This window comes from Rhinolophus ferrumequinum, chromosome 11 (assembly GCF_004115265.2).
Source record: "Rhinolophus ferrumequinum isolate MPI-CBG mRhiFer1 chromosome 11, mRhiFer1_v1.p, whole genome shotgun sequence".
Lineage (NCBI taxonomy): Eukaryota > Metazoa > Chordata > Mammalia > Chiroptera > Rhinolophidae > Rhinolophus > Rhinolophus ferrumequinum.
Window position 1 is genome coordinate 76,174,113 of NC_046294.1, and position 15,474 is coordinate 76,189,586.

Sequence of the window (15,474 nt, forward strand, 5' to 3'; positions counted from 1 at the left end):
AAAGAAATTTGAAGAATAAGAAAAAAATCTTATATATTTACCCATGTAGTCACCATTTCAGTGCTTCTTTGTATGCCTGATAACTTTTGACTGGATGCCAGACACTTTGAATTTTATGTTGTGACTACTGGATATATTTTTATTCTTATAAATATCTTCAAGCTTTGTTCTGGGATGCAGTTAAGACACTCAGAAACAATTTGATCTTTTCGTGTCTTGCTTTTAAGATTTGTTTGTCAAGACTAGCTCAGTGCCAAGTCTTGGGATAATTCTTCTATATTACACACGACCATTCTGTATACTCTACCCAGTTCTTGGCCTGTCTTAAAATTTGCCCTTCTACCTAGTGGGAAATGTTACCTCCTATCTTCTCAGGTAGGTTAATCTTTGCCTGGTCTCGGGTAGTTTCCTCACACGCATACACTAATCAGTGCATAGATACTTGAAGGGGACCCTCTGAAGATTTCTAGAGTTCTTTTTGTGCAGCGATTCCCTCTCTAGTAACCTGTCCTGTTGTCTTGAACTCCCCAGACTCATAATTCTGTTTCCTCAACTTGGTTAGTTCAGTAGGCTCTGCCTGGATTGCCCCGCCTTGCACCACAAGATGGGAAATCTCCCAAAGCAACCAGATAGGGCAAGCTCGGGGCTCATCTCTTGTGTTTGCCATATCTCAGGGATCACTGTACCTTCTTGCCTGATATCCCATGTCTTGAAAACCAACATTTAACATATGTTGCCTACTTTGTGGTTGTTTTAGGCAGGAAGTTAATGTGGTTACTTTGCCTTGGCTGGAAGCATAAGTCTTGAGCTATTTCTTATGAAAAAGAAAGGCTGACTCAGAGTTGAACCAAAAGGAGACAGAGCACAGCCAAGGAGACCCATGGAATCATTCTCAAGAAATTCTGAGGCCCTAATCAAGCAACTGACTCAACTTTAGAATTTTAGAATTACTAATTTTAGAATTACTAGTGAACACTCACTGCAAGGTGCCTCAAGTTTTCCTTTTCAATCAATGTTCCCACTGTAGTTATTGTATGCTTCTCTTACTATTGTGTGTGTGTGTGTGCGCGCGCGCGCGCACGTGCAAACACGCACAAGAGTGCACACACACACAGGGGGTGCAGATAATTTGACTCTTAAGCTCACAGGTCTTCAGATTGAAGCTCCTGGGTAGCCTCATCTCCATCTGGACTGATTTAGTTGGGATTCTGAATCTCGGGCCTAACCTTAATGCCCTACTGGGATGAGACTTTCTTGGTAGGAGTTGAATATATTTTTCATGTGGGAGGAGTGTAAACTGGTGACCAGTGAGTAGACTGTGGTAGATTAAAGATGGCCACACATTATTTGACACTATTCCCACTGAGAGGTAGGGTTATGACCCCTCTTCTTGAATGTAGTTGGGCTCTATGCATCTTTGACAGAGAGAATATAGCAAAAATGAAGCTGTGCTCATTTCTGGGTCCCGGTCCTAAAAGAGTGGCACCTTCCACCTCTTATCTCTTAGAACTGTCTTTTGGAAAGGTTACTGTAGAGGAAGCCGCGAGACATGTGGCAAGTCCAACTACCCCAGAATTGCCAAAGAGAAGAGTGTGTCATCAGCCGTCCCCAGCTGTTCCAGTGCAGAGAGTAGACGTGGGAGTCAAGGAGCTATTTCAGTGACTCCAGCTTCAGCACACACCACAGGAAAAACAGAGGCCCCATATTCCCAGTCATCCCCAAATGTGTGAGCCACTCCAGCCGAGGAACCAGACATCATGAAGCAGAGGCAAATCATCGAGCTAAGCCCTCACCAAATTCCTCACCGACAAAACATGAGATATAATAAAATGGTTGTTACAAATAACAAACATGAGGCAAACATGTAGCTCAGTTTGGATATCCATATTACAGATACAGATTCAGTAGAGATGTCAAGTTGGTATATGGATATATGATGCTGGAGTTCAGTGAAGAGGTCCAGATTGAAGATATAAATTTGGGAGACACCTTTCTCGTTCTGTTCTACTCTTCCTTTTTCCATAGTACTTAACACCTCTGACATGTCTGTTTATCGTCTGTCTTCCCTTATACAGTGTAAAATCCACAAAGATATGAATTTTTGTTTTATTCACTAACATGTCCCCTGCACGCAGAGCAGTGACTAGCACATAGAAAGAGTGACTAGCACATAGAAATATTTGTTGAATAAACGAATCAACTTAAAAATGGTATTTAAGACTATTTTAGTGATGAGATTACCTTAGGAAAGAGTGAGTGTAATAGAGGAAATATAGGTTTGAGAATGCGCATTTCAACAGTTAGATGTTGAGAAGATTAAGAGGAAACTGCAAAGGAGATGGATAGGATGCAGCCAGTAAGGAAGGAGGATAAATAAGAGACAACACTCTAGAAACAAAGTAAAGAAAGTGTTTCAAGAAGGGGAAGTGATCAAGTATGTCAGTGATGCTGACAGATAAGAGTAAGATGAGTACTGAGCATTAATTACTCGATTTACCAATGCAGAAGATTCACTGAGGATCTTAACATAAATAATTGTGACAATGAAGTCTAACTGTACTGAGACTAGAAGGAGAATGGAAGGAGAGGCAACAGATTTTAAAATTGAGTTTTGCTTTCAAATGGAGAAGAGAAATGGCTAAAGGGGGATATGATGCCAGGGTTTGTTGTTGATACATTACAAAATGTTTTCATATGCTAAATAGGAATGACTAATCCTATGGAGAGGGGAAAAAACAACACGGAGAGAAAATGGCAATTGAGTAGGTAAGAAGGGATGAAATCCCATACATAAATGAGAGGATTAGCCCTAGATAAGAACAACAAAAATAATTTATCTACAGCTAGCAAGAGGAAAAGTAGAGTACAGGGTACAGATGCAGGTATATTGATAGATGTAGTAGAAATTCCCTTCTATTTGGTTCTATTTTCTCAGTGAAACAGGAAGCAAGGTCATCAGCTAAGAACGAAGACGGAGATGTGAAATAGTCCTTTAGCACTGTACACTTGGCATATATCTTACTTTAGAACTTCTGTTGTGCTATAATTATTTATAAATATATCCCTTTCTCCACTAAACTATAAAATAATTTATGGTAGAGGAAGCACTTTTTATTTTTGTACTACAAGCACGTAACAAAATGCCCTGCAAAAAACTGTTTAACTCACTGACTGAATAAATGAATGTTATAGATTCCTCTAAGACTGCAACAAAGCCAAAAAACTGAGAACAGCAATAAAATACTATCAAGAATCTATTTGATACATATACTTAAATACAATTGCAAATATTGAGAAACCAAAAACTATTAAATTTCAACTTATATGTGAAATTTAAAAACTACAGATAGAACATAAACATTTCTTTTTGACATGCTAATAATGAGATGTCAATATTAAAAATAACTATGTAGAGTTAGTCACAAGTTACTCTAGAGTACCCATCACACTGATTCTAAGTATTGAACATTTCATGACAAAATGTCAAGATTCAGCTCTAAAAAACCAACATCTATGAAAAAGAGTTACTACAAAAATATCATCCATATAAAAAAAAGTAGAACTCTTACACCATGGGCATATTTTATAAGTGTGTGGTTTTTTTCTTAACAACCAAGTGTAAGAACAAAGAAAAATGAAGAACAACAAAATGTGTTCCTGACCTTTAGAATATTCTGATTACTTAAGAGTTTGTAATAATCAATACAATGCAAAAACGACGATTTGGCTAAAATTTTTAACTTTCATACAAACCCTAAATAACTGTGAACTGTGTTACGTGGAACAATTTCTTTTAAAATGACCCAAAATTCAAAGACTGTATTTAAAAACCTAGAAATAAAAACAAATCATGAACATGTTATACTTCATTTAACTCTTTATTACCTTTAGGACATTCATTCTTTTTCCTTCAATAAAAAGAATAGCAGTGATATATATATATATATATATATGTTATTGGTAGAAAATTAAGAGCTCATCTATAAAATGTTATGAAAAAAAATTCAATTATTACTGAATATGCCAATTCTTAATTTAAAAAATGCTGAAGAAGTCAGTCAACAGACTTAACCTTGAAATCGACCTACCTCCCTCTGAACGAATGATCTGCTATACTTCCTAGGTAATCCTTCAGAAAAGTCTTTCTATATATTCACTGAATAGTCCAGAACACCAAGGCGCAGGTATGGAACAGGAAGGTGAGCAGGTCACCCAATACATCTGGTCCCTCCACCCCGTCCCGCTCCCCCGATTACTACACTGAAGTCCACAGGAGCAGGTGGGGAAGGAAGTGACACAATCCGACGAGGCACAGCTGTCTGAAACCCAGTGCATGACTTTCTCTCCCTATGACCTGAGGGTCAGTTGTTTAGTTAGATGCAAAGGAAATGAAACCAAAAGGATTGTGAAGAGGAAATAAAAAATTAAAGGTATGACTCAACATTCTTTACTTCTAGTAAAGTCAAATGGTTTCCACCACTGAGCAAACTGCAGTGCTTTCTTTCTCTGATCCTCAAAGCTTTCTCGGATGCCTTTCCTCCAAAGTCTTGGTTCTAAATCCAGCATCCCACCAATGATTTCCTTTGAAAGAATGAGAAAAATACAGGTATGTATAAATACTGAAAACAGGAATGAAAGTATTTGCTTATTCATATCTTTCAGTATGTGGATACTCACAAGCACAAATTTGATTAATTTTATAGCTAATAGCACAGGAAAAGGATCATAAAGGAAATAATCTAGAATAATAAGGCAAAATCCATTCCTTTAGTGGTTGGGAATGTGACTTTTAAAATAAAGGGTGATTTATAATTTTTAATTCTTGGTTTACTTAGATTAGTAATATGCTAATCAAAATATGCTTTTGATCCTGAAAAAAAGATCTCCAGCTCATGGTAGAAGAAACTGGTTTATAAATATACTGGGTAGCCGAGAGATTCAACTATAGCTGAACATGTTGATTAACTTTTTCTTCAAACCGTTTACCAGAGGAGATAAGGACCAAATTAATCACATTCCACTTTGTATTCCTCCCCTTTGCTGCTGTCTGGTAGATGTGCTAACAAGCAACAAAATGGACAAACTCCTTGATAAGCAGATACAGCCACTGTGTTTCCCTGAAAATAAGACCGGGTCTTATACCATATTTTCTCGAAAATAAGACTGGGTCTTATATTAATTTTTGCTCCAAAAGACACATTAGGGCATATTTTCGGAGAATGTCTTATTTTTTCATGTACAACAATCTACATTTATTCAAATACAGTCATGTGATCTTCTAGAACATCATCATAACGTACTAAATGCATCCATTTGGCTGACGATCTTAACTGGGGCTTATTTTCGGGGAACCACGGTAGCACTCCTAAGATTACAAAATTTGCATAGTTAGATGTGACATTCCTGAGTGTTATAAAAATTCTGGGATAATTTTATCAATAGTTTCTATGTTGTCCCTCTAAAATTGGGTGGAACAGTACTCACCAACTTCACTGTATATTGTGACCAAAGATTTGACTTACCTTCAAAAGAAAAGTGTTACCAAGTAGCTAAACTCTGGGATTTTATTAAATCTGTGAGCATACCTTTCCAAAGTAACGAGGGAATTTGTGTTCATCTTCAATGACATGGGCAAACCCTCCTTGGAGGCCAAAATCCACAGAGAAGTAAGGTAAGCCTTTGGGTACCTAAATAAACAGATAAATCACACATGAGTACAGCATGAAATCAGAAAGTCATGCTTACTTCCTTTTCTTGCTCTCGACGTGGCAGTAATTAAGCATCCCTCAAGACAAAAGTATACAATATTTGCAATTCTAGAGATAATGAAGCAATGACCTAACTTTCTAAGTAAAACATTTCATTTGGTAGCATTTCAGCCAGATAGCTCTTCGCAACATTCAGCAATTATAATCAAAACCAGTTATTTTACTGTCTTTGGTGAAAACAGGAAAAAAAAGGGATTTTTAAAATATATAACAGAGGAATAATTTTCCTTAGACTACACAAATAGAGAATAAGGATATGCTTTCTTATATTTTCCTCACAATGCAGAATAGAAAGAGGGGCCTAGCCACATACTTAGGGCTTTGTTTATAATATTCCTGAGACTTTACTACTACTTATTTATCAAAGATAAATGCAGGAGTTATGGGCACTGAACCACATACAGTAAAAAATCCTCATGTAACTTTTGACTCCAGAAGAATTTAACCACCATCAGTATCCATGGGGCATTGGTTCCAGGACCCCCCTGCAGATACGAAAATCCATAGATGCTCAGGTCCCCTATTATAAAATGGTGTAGATCAATGCATACAGCTGGCCGTCTGCACCCATGGGCTCCCAATCACAGATTGAAAACAATACAGGTACATATTGAAAAAAATCCATGTATAAGTGGATCTGTGCCGTTCAAATACATGTTGTTTAAGGTCAACTGTATTATCTTTTCTTCTCACCTTCTTTTTACACACACACATGCACACACAATATTTTAAACTCTATTTTAATTGGACAAGGCTATAATTTATTGGTTTATTAAGTCTTGTCCTTGCAAGTTTTTCCTCCAAGCTCCAATTCTGTCATTAGAAATTATTCAAATGAGTCCATTTATAGTACTATCTCTCCTCTCTAATCCCCTCATACATTCTGCTTTTACTTATTTTGGCCGTGATTCACATATTTCTACTCAACTATATATATTTTGTATTGTGTCTTCAAGAAGGTTCAACTTGTAAGTAGACAGAATTGTATGGTGAAAAGAAAGTGGTTATCTTGAAGTAATATATAGCAATTAAAATTAAGGGTAATAAAGAGCTGTTCATGTTATATGAAAAGCATAAGTAGAACAAACCAGTTTACAAAATAGTATATAGTATGAAATGCAGAGAAATGGGCTAATGTTTTGTGGCTTTGCATTTTTTTTATATTTCCACATTTTAAAAATATAAACGTGTATCACCTAGACAATTAAGAAAAAATAAAGAAACAGACAAGGCTCTAATTGCAGCTCTGATTCATATAACTACTGAATAACCACAGGCAAGTAATTTAACATCTCTAAGTCTCATGAGAACTCTGAAGAGCTCAGAGGTTTCCTGTGAGGATGGAATAGGAAAATGCACATAAAGTGCATGGCCCAGTACACAACACAGAAAAGATTATTCAAACATTACTTTCACTTCTGTCTCCCAAACAATAGTGCTTTGTGTAAAACTAGCGCTCAAAGAAAAAAAGATGGAAGGCTCCATTAGAATATTTGTGCTATCTGAAGTAGATCACCATGTGTGAAACATGAATCTGAATGGCTAAAACGATATTATAGAACTACGTCAACTAAAGGACAGTACTTTGAAGGAGAGATAACTTGAGGAAGCAATTTGTGATGACAGTGCCCATGGCTTTTGTTTGTGTCATACTGTGTTTGGCAGAATAATGGCCCCCTAAATATGTCAATAATTTAATCCATTACTTGCCATGAATATGTTGCCTTATACTGCAAAAGGGACTTTGCAAATGCAATTAAGATATGAATCTTGAAGTGGGGAGATTATCCTGGGTTTTCCAGGTGGGCCCAATGTAATCACAAAGGCACTTATAAGAGAGAAACAGGAGGTTGAGAGTTAGAGAAAGACGGGAAGATTCTACACTGCTGGCTTTAAACATGAAGGAAGGATCACAAGCCATGGCTGCAGGTGGCTTCTGGAAGCTGGGAAAAGCAAGGGAATGGATTCTCCTGAGAGCCTCCAGAAAGAATGCAGACATGCTTAACACCTTGACTTTAGCTCAGTGAGACCCATCTTATACTAATGACTGCAAAAACTAATAAATACAGAGGGTGCCAAAAAAATACACATTTTAAGAAAGGAGAAAAACTGTATTAAAATTACGCTGATGGTAACCACTTTAGCATCTCTTGTAATTGCAGAAGTCAAACATGACTTGTATTCTTATCGGTATATATTGAGTATTACAATTTTAATCATTTTTTCCTTTCTTAAAATGTGTATACATTTTCCCCTGTATGTCATTTTTCCTTCTGTATGTGTTGTTTTAAACCACTCAGTTTGTGATAATTTGTTATAGCAGCATTAGAAAACTACCACAGACACTAAATCTCAACAATCTACTGCACAATTGCCAAGATGGCACAATGAACACTTGACTATTTTTACACAAAGAACAGTTGCTGCCACAGCTTCTCTTCTGTTCTCCACTGCAGGCTGCAAAATGTACAACCTACTGTCTTGCTAGAAGAGCTGTTAGTCAGTAGGCATTGCAAAGGCTCTAGTATCAAAATATATGCACAATTACCATCTTCCTTTTCTTGCAATTACTAGAATCACAAAAAGATTTTATTGCTGGTAGAAAAACAGCAGTATTTGAATTTTCTCCTTTTAATATTTCTCCTGTTACCCCTGACTTCTATAACTGTCCTTGAGTTTGAAGGTCTCTGGCTAAATCCAAATTTTCCTTGAGACTGACTTTCCTTATTTTTTTTTTTTTCAAATTGGTCCCTAAATGTGTTAGATGTTTTTCAACTATAGTTATCACAAAGTTAAACTTAAAAACCACAACACTTAAAAATTCAGAAAGAATTCATATGAAATCTCAATAAAATAGCCTTGTTAAAAATGACCACTTTCTTGATAAGTTATTTAATATCATGCAACTCCTCTGTCATCAACATTCAGATCTGTTTCCCTTTTTCAGAAACTTCACACTACACAGCAAAGATAACAAAAGACCCAGAGAAAGTAAACAAAATGGACATATAAAGAGAAGTTTATACTCACAGTGCAAGGAGAAACATAAATCAACGAAGAATCAGAAAGAACTACAAACATGTGAATCTTTACTAAAAGCCAAGAATCTACCGTGCGGAAAAAACCCCACAAAATCACCCCACTCCCAAATAAAGCAGGTCAAATACTTTATGAAACTGCAAAGGATGCAGTTTTTAAAAGAAATACGTGTGTGTGTTTTTTTTTTCCAGAATAAAAATACTGTTAAAGTAACTAAAGACTATTATAACTTCATGCTCAGAAACATTTTTATCATTTTTAAAAGGCACTGGAAAGCTTGTTAACCTAAAAGTAACTGCTTTGGAATTACTCTTATACTCAAGCTCTCTTCACAATTCCATCCACATAATTACTGAATCCTAAAGCTTAGACAAACCTACGGAGGTCATGTCACCTGGATCATACCCAATATGTTGTGACTCACACACAACACTATGTGGTAATTTAGAAAAGGCCACTGGTGTTATTTGTAACACTTCAAAGTTGAATATACAACCACCATTCCTATAAGGATCTCTGTTTCTTATTTTCCATATTTGTTGTTAAAATATTAGAACCCTCTGGGTACTTAAGTACTTATCCAGGTTTTACAAAACAAACTTACAATAGGAAGGAGACAGTTTAATAGTCCGTAACAAAGCTGCATGTGCAGTGTAGCAAATGGAGAATAATATATTTCTTTTAAAAGTTCTACTTTGAAATATTTTAACTGAAATTTTTAAATGTTCTAAAAGAATATTTAGAACATTTAATGGCATTGGAAATTATGATATGAGAAGTGAAAAACTCAGCCACAAAAGACATTATGTACATTAGATGCCTTTTTTTCTATAGGCTCATAAGACAGAAATACATTGGATATTTAGGAGAGGTTTTTGTTTTGTTTTTTTAAATATTGACTGACCCAATTCACCAGCAAAGGGAGAGAAAAAGATTGTAAATATTACCTTACCTTTCAATTAAAACTATCTTCAATAAATGCAACAAAATTTGAATCTTTTGACTAGGATATAATAAATGTAATAAGGAATCCTACCAGTCTCATGTATCTGGTGTCTGGCTTTCCAAAAGAAGAAATGGGAGAAAAATATTCTAGTGACATCTACTAGAAGAGGGGTCAGCAAATTAAAAAAAAAAACTTTAAAAAGTTCCAATTTAAATAAAATATTCTGGGCTTTGCAGATCATACAGTCTATACTGCAGCTCTCAACTCTACCCTTGTAGCATGAAGCTGCCAAAGACAATACCTAAACGAATGGGTGCATCTGTGTTCCAATAAAACTCTGTTTACACAAAGAGGCAGCAGGCTGGATTTAGCACACAGGCTGGAGGTTCCCAACCTCTGCACTAAGCTACAAGCTCCATAAAGTCAGGCATTTTCTCTGTTTTGTTCCACCGTGTATGAAAAGAACCTAGAATTTGGCAGCTCAGTAAATAGGAGGCACTCAATAAACTATGTAGACTAAATTAATTTTTTAACAGAAAAACAAAAAGGAATCCACAATTCTGTTACATCTATTCTATTTAATTTATATTCCTAGGAAAAAAAAGAGGTCATTACAGAAGTACTCAACTTGTGTAACTTGTATCTAAAAGTTGATCTGCAAATCACGATTAAACTATGAAACATGGTGCAGAAACTCCCCAAAAGAGTAAAGAATCTGTAATCTAACTCACTTGTTTAAAGGGATGTAACAAGGAACCTTTGTATAAGGGGGAAAAAATAAAAAACGAGTTTCAAATTCAAAATAGAAAAATGTTTTTCTCATTATAATTCCATTATAATTCCATTATAATTCCATTAACAAGAAAGCCCCTCTCACCACCTGTCCCACAGAAGCTGAGAAGCTCATGAGAGGAGCTCTCCTGGCAGTCCGAGGGCTGTCACAGCCATTTATAGGGACTACAACGACAGACGGCCAGGGATCGGGAATCAACATTCAAACGAGCATCTGAACAAATACGTATTTGCTAAATCAGGTAGAAAGAACATAATTTCTTCTGTATTTGTAGATGAGTTACTTCACATTTGGTCATTCACCAAATGGTCTTTTTCTCAAATAAGATGTGGAAATTAATGAAGATCCTGGGTAATTTCTTATATTAGTAAAGAAAAGATACTTACAGACTTTCTGATATCTTTTGAAGAGAGATCAATCAATTTCTTGTTCATAGACCACTCTTCATCAGATTCCATTATGGCTTTCTAAGAAATAGCCATATTTTAATGAAAAATAATATATATGCAAATACAAAAAGACAGTTTAAAAATGAAATAACACAGTAAATTAATTACAGGGTATATTATACATGGTAAGTCATTATTTTTAATGGATTAGGCTTTAATTTGTGTTATTTAAAACAAGAACTTCTTGATTTTTTAAGTCCTATCTTTAGTCAAGATAATACTCTTCATTCTCAACTTTTGTACTGAAATTAACTTCAGATCAACTTTACATGACAAAAACAATCTTCAGTAAGACCAAACAATTTAATATTGTGCATAATTTGTGAACATAAAAGTTCCCAAACTCCTTACTCCATTCACAGAAATCTACTCAAATAAATACACTTAGTTTTACTGCTCTTGTCCCAAATATGAAAAGAGTAATTTATATACTTTCTAGCAACCAAGTACTTGAACAATTTCTGGCCATGTAACAAAGAAGTAAAAATGCAGGGGGAAAAAATACATAGAAATGGCATTGTAAGACTTTCTAGGCTAAGCAATAGGACTAAGATTTATGGTAAAGAAATGTTTAATAGAAAGAAAGGCCAGGCTGATGAGTATAAAATAATCTCATTTTGTACAATATCATTATTAATTAAGCAAATTTTAAAGATAAAATTAACATTCAAATCAGCATAATTTAAATACATCAAATATACTGCTGTTCCCTATTTAAAAGGCATGGGTTGTTTGTGTTGACATTATAATGTAGCATATTCAGTATAAAATTGAAGCCAAATCCAATAAATGTATCTTTAATGATCATAGAAAAGGTTTGGTGTAGAAAAGTGACACTATCCTGCTAAGAGATATTTCTGTCACCCAACATGAGCACCAGTGGCTGCTCCATGTTGTGCCTTATACCTCAATGCGTATAGTCACAATTACCAAAGACCCCATATCCCCCCAAAAAAAAGAAACCACTGAAGAACAGTATAATAGTCTCTTTCTCAATTGATTTTTCTTAACACAGGACTGGCATGGATTCTGAGATTGTCTGGTTTATATAACCTCCTATAATTGCATAATTCTCCAAATCAAAAAACCAGATAGTTTTAAAAAATTTCTAGAGAAAAAGTAGATTTTTCACCACCTCATTAACCTTAAAAAGTTGTATAATCCTCTTTACTGGAATTTACAGTTCACATTCATAAACTTTACCATCCAATACTGTATAAACATTGCATTTGCAAGTCTTCCTACACCACTTCACAAAATATTACCTCCTTTTTTTCATCGCTCATGTTACTAGTTCATATATGGTTCTACATTTATGTATTTATATTAGTCTATAAATTATATTATATTCAGGTCAGCAAAACACATGCTATTTAGTAAAAGTTGCTTGAATATTATAATGACAATTAAGAACTCTAGTAATTTACTATATATCCAAAAATGTATGTTGAGATTAGATGTTAGTTTCTTTTTACAAATCGCATAATGGGGTATTAAACACCAAACTTACATCAATAAATTGTCTCATCAGGTACAATTTGTACTGTTTGGATGTAACTATCTATGGTTCTCATGAATTTCAATAAGTTTTCTAGAGTTATGACTATAATTTTGACTCGGAAGTTCTTCAAGGTAAAACCTGATTTTTAATTTCAGAAATGATAAAATAGAAATTATAAATTACCATTTGACAATATAGTCACACATAAATAACCAGGCTTTTAAAGGTCAAAATCCCAAATTTCTTTATACAGAATTTTTTGTGCTTTATTTCATTTCTTTCTGATATAAAATTTAAGTATATTGGAGAAAAACTACAAAAATAAAGATAATGCCTTCAAAAAACAGCTCTGTAACAAAAAATAAGTGTGCATGTAAAGACTATAAATACCTTAAAATAGATGGGAGCCGTGTCACCCACTTCCTTCGGGAGAGGAATGCATTCATAGACCATATGATACTGTTTCTTCATGCTCAGATTAGTTTCTAAAAAGATGCAGTCCAATCCTCTATCTTTAAACATCTTTACCAATGATTTTCTAAACATCTGAATAGAGGAAAATGGTTATGTAAATAAAACACTTAGAGAAGATTCAAATTATGAAAACAATAAAAAGTACAATGAATCTCTTTAAAATAAAAAACAAATAGTAAACATATCTGAACTTCAGTAAAAATATCTGAACTCTGTAATGTTTGTTACCTTATAGTTACTGCACTTTCTAAACCCACTACATAATTTCACATATGGCAACATTTTTTTAAACTGAAACTCATTCTACAGAATTTTATGTATATATTAGATGGTTCCAGTAAACTAAGAAAAAGACGAGAAAATCAAATTTAGGTGGTAAAATATGCACAACTGACAGTAAAATCATAGAAAAACACCCAGAAGCCAAAAAAAGGTACTCTGAGCAGGTAGGAATTCTTAAATTCGGTAAGAGACAAGCAGAATTCATTTCTAATGTTTCCTAGTGCTCATAGGACCTTCACTTGTTGGTTCCCTTATATATCTACTGACCATTGTAACTTCATATTCAAGCAATCCTCTATTTTCACACATAATCCAGTCCTACCAAGTGTATAAAAATTGAATATACTAAAGTTGAAAAGTAAGAGTGCTTGCTCCCAAAGAACTCATCCTTATTATAAAATCCCAATTTTTACTTCTTTATTTACTGATTACTTATTTATTTCACACCCCCAGGCCTGAGGGACAGTTGTTTGTAGAGGGTGGTTGGATGGAGCTTAGATGTGAGGTCCAGGATATTCATATGTATTCACAGGACATCCCTTGTAGTATAGGATGAAGCCAGGGGTTAGAAGAAAAGGGAGAGGCTGCAGACCAGGAGCCAAAAGCCACCTCTACCCAACCATCATGTGTGGACCTCCAAAGTGTCTGGGAATTACAAATTCAAACTTGGCCTCATACAGTGTTAAGTAAGTATAGTGTTATGTAAGTATATACTGTTATGTAAGTATATTCGTATAAGTAGGTGGATGAAGCGTTTTTTATTTAGATTTGTCAGCTTGATTTGTAACTTTTTAATATTTTAATTAAAATTTATAATATGATTATAGATCACATGTAGAAATAATACAGAGCAATCCCATGTACCCTTAACCCAGTTTCCCCCAATGGTAACATTTTACAAAACCACACACACCATGATATCAATATTGATATAGTCAAGATACAGAGCAATTCCCACACTATGGGGATCCCTCCTGTTGCCCTTTCAGAGCCACACTCATTCCCATACCCCCTTCTGAAACCTTGGCAATCACCAATCTGTTCTCCATTTTTTAAATTTTGTCATTTCAAGACTGTTATTTAAAAAACAAACAAACAAAATCAAACTCATAGAAACAGAGACCAAAGGGATGGTTGGTTACCAGAAGGAAGAGGGTGAGGGGATAAGTGAAAAAGGGAAAGGGAATATAGTCAATAATACTGTGATAAGTTTAGACAATGACAGATGATTACCAGAATTTTATACACTGTAAGGTATAGAAATGTCAAATCACTATATCGTACACTAGAAACTAATATAACCAACATAAGATTGTATACCAACTATACTTAAATGAAAAAAAAATTTTTTAAATGTTATATAAATGAAATCACATAATTTTTGGGGGTTGGCATTTATCACTCAGTATGATGCCCCAGAAATTTGACCAAGTTGCTGCTGAACCACTGCCTAGTCACTATTATACCACATGGAGACAGAAGTTCAGGTTCCCCACTTAGCCTCTGTTGACACCCAAAAAGGGAAGAGGCTGGGAAGGGGATGATAGACGTTCTGAGTTCCCACCAGGCCTCCACTGATAACTTATTATTGATCACTCTTCACTATTCTGTTTTCCACTCATTTTATAAAATAAGAGCAAGTAAAAAAAAAAAATCAAGTAATTATAATTTGAGGTGAACTAGAAAGGTACCTAGTAAGCAACAGAGATGGGATTCACTTTTCATTTATATAAGCTGAACATAGTCTCTTTATTTCAGACGCTCAATTTGTTGTTAAATTCAAAGCCTTGGCTAAGAATGTAAGGGAATGCAAACTTTCCACCAGCAATCTCATTACAGGTGATTGTTAGATAAATCATTACAGATGATTATTTCCCCTTTTAAAAATTCTACAAGACAAACAAATGAGAAACAAGAACTCATAGACACAGACAATAGTTTAGTGGTTACCAGAGGGTAAGGGGGGTGGGGGGTGGGAGATGAGGGTAAGGGGGATCAAATATATGGTGATGGAAGGAGAACTGACTCCGAGTGGTGAACACACAATGGGATTTACAGATGATGTAATACAGAATTGTACACCTGAAATCTATGTAATTTTACTAACAATTGTCACCCCAATAAATTAAAAAAAAAATTCTGACTGAAGTATTATATTTTATAAAATCACATTAATAGAAATAGTATACAAATGAGGCTAAATTATGATAAAAAATAATAAA

General features: G+C 34.8%; 1 protein-coding gene across 1 annotated transcript in view; it reads right to left on the reverse strand.

The window, feature by feature from the left end:
- Nucleotides 1–3,923: 3,923 nt before the first annotated feature.
- The window catches only part of CWF19L2 (CWF19 like cell cycle control factor 2), a 100,347-nt gene continuing 88,796 nt past the window's right edge, over nucleotides 3,924–15,474 (reverse strand). Inside the window, exons 15-18 of the mRNA XM_033121911.1 lie at nucleotides 12,887–13,042; nucleotides 10,933–11,013; nucleotides 5,586–5,687; nucleotides 3,924–4,581 (exon numbers count right to left, since the gene is read on the reverse strand). Coding sequence (XP_032977802.1) covers nucleotides 4,438–4,581; nucleotides 5,586–5,687; nucleotides 10,933–11,013; nucleotides 12,887–13,042 — 483 coding nt within the window. The 3' untranslated portion in view covers nucleotides 3,924–4,437. The remainder of the gene's footprint in view (nucleotides 4,582–5,585; nucleotides 5,688–10,932; nucleotides 11,014–12,886; nucleotides 13,043–15,474) is intronic.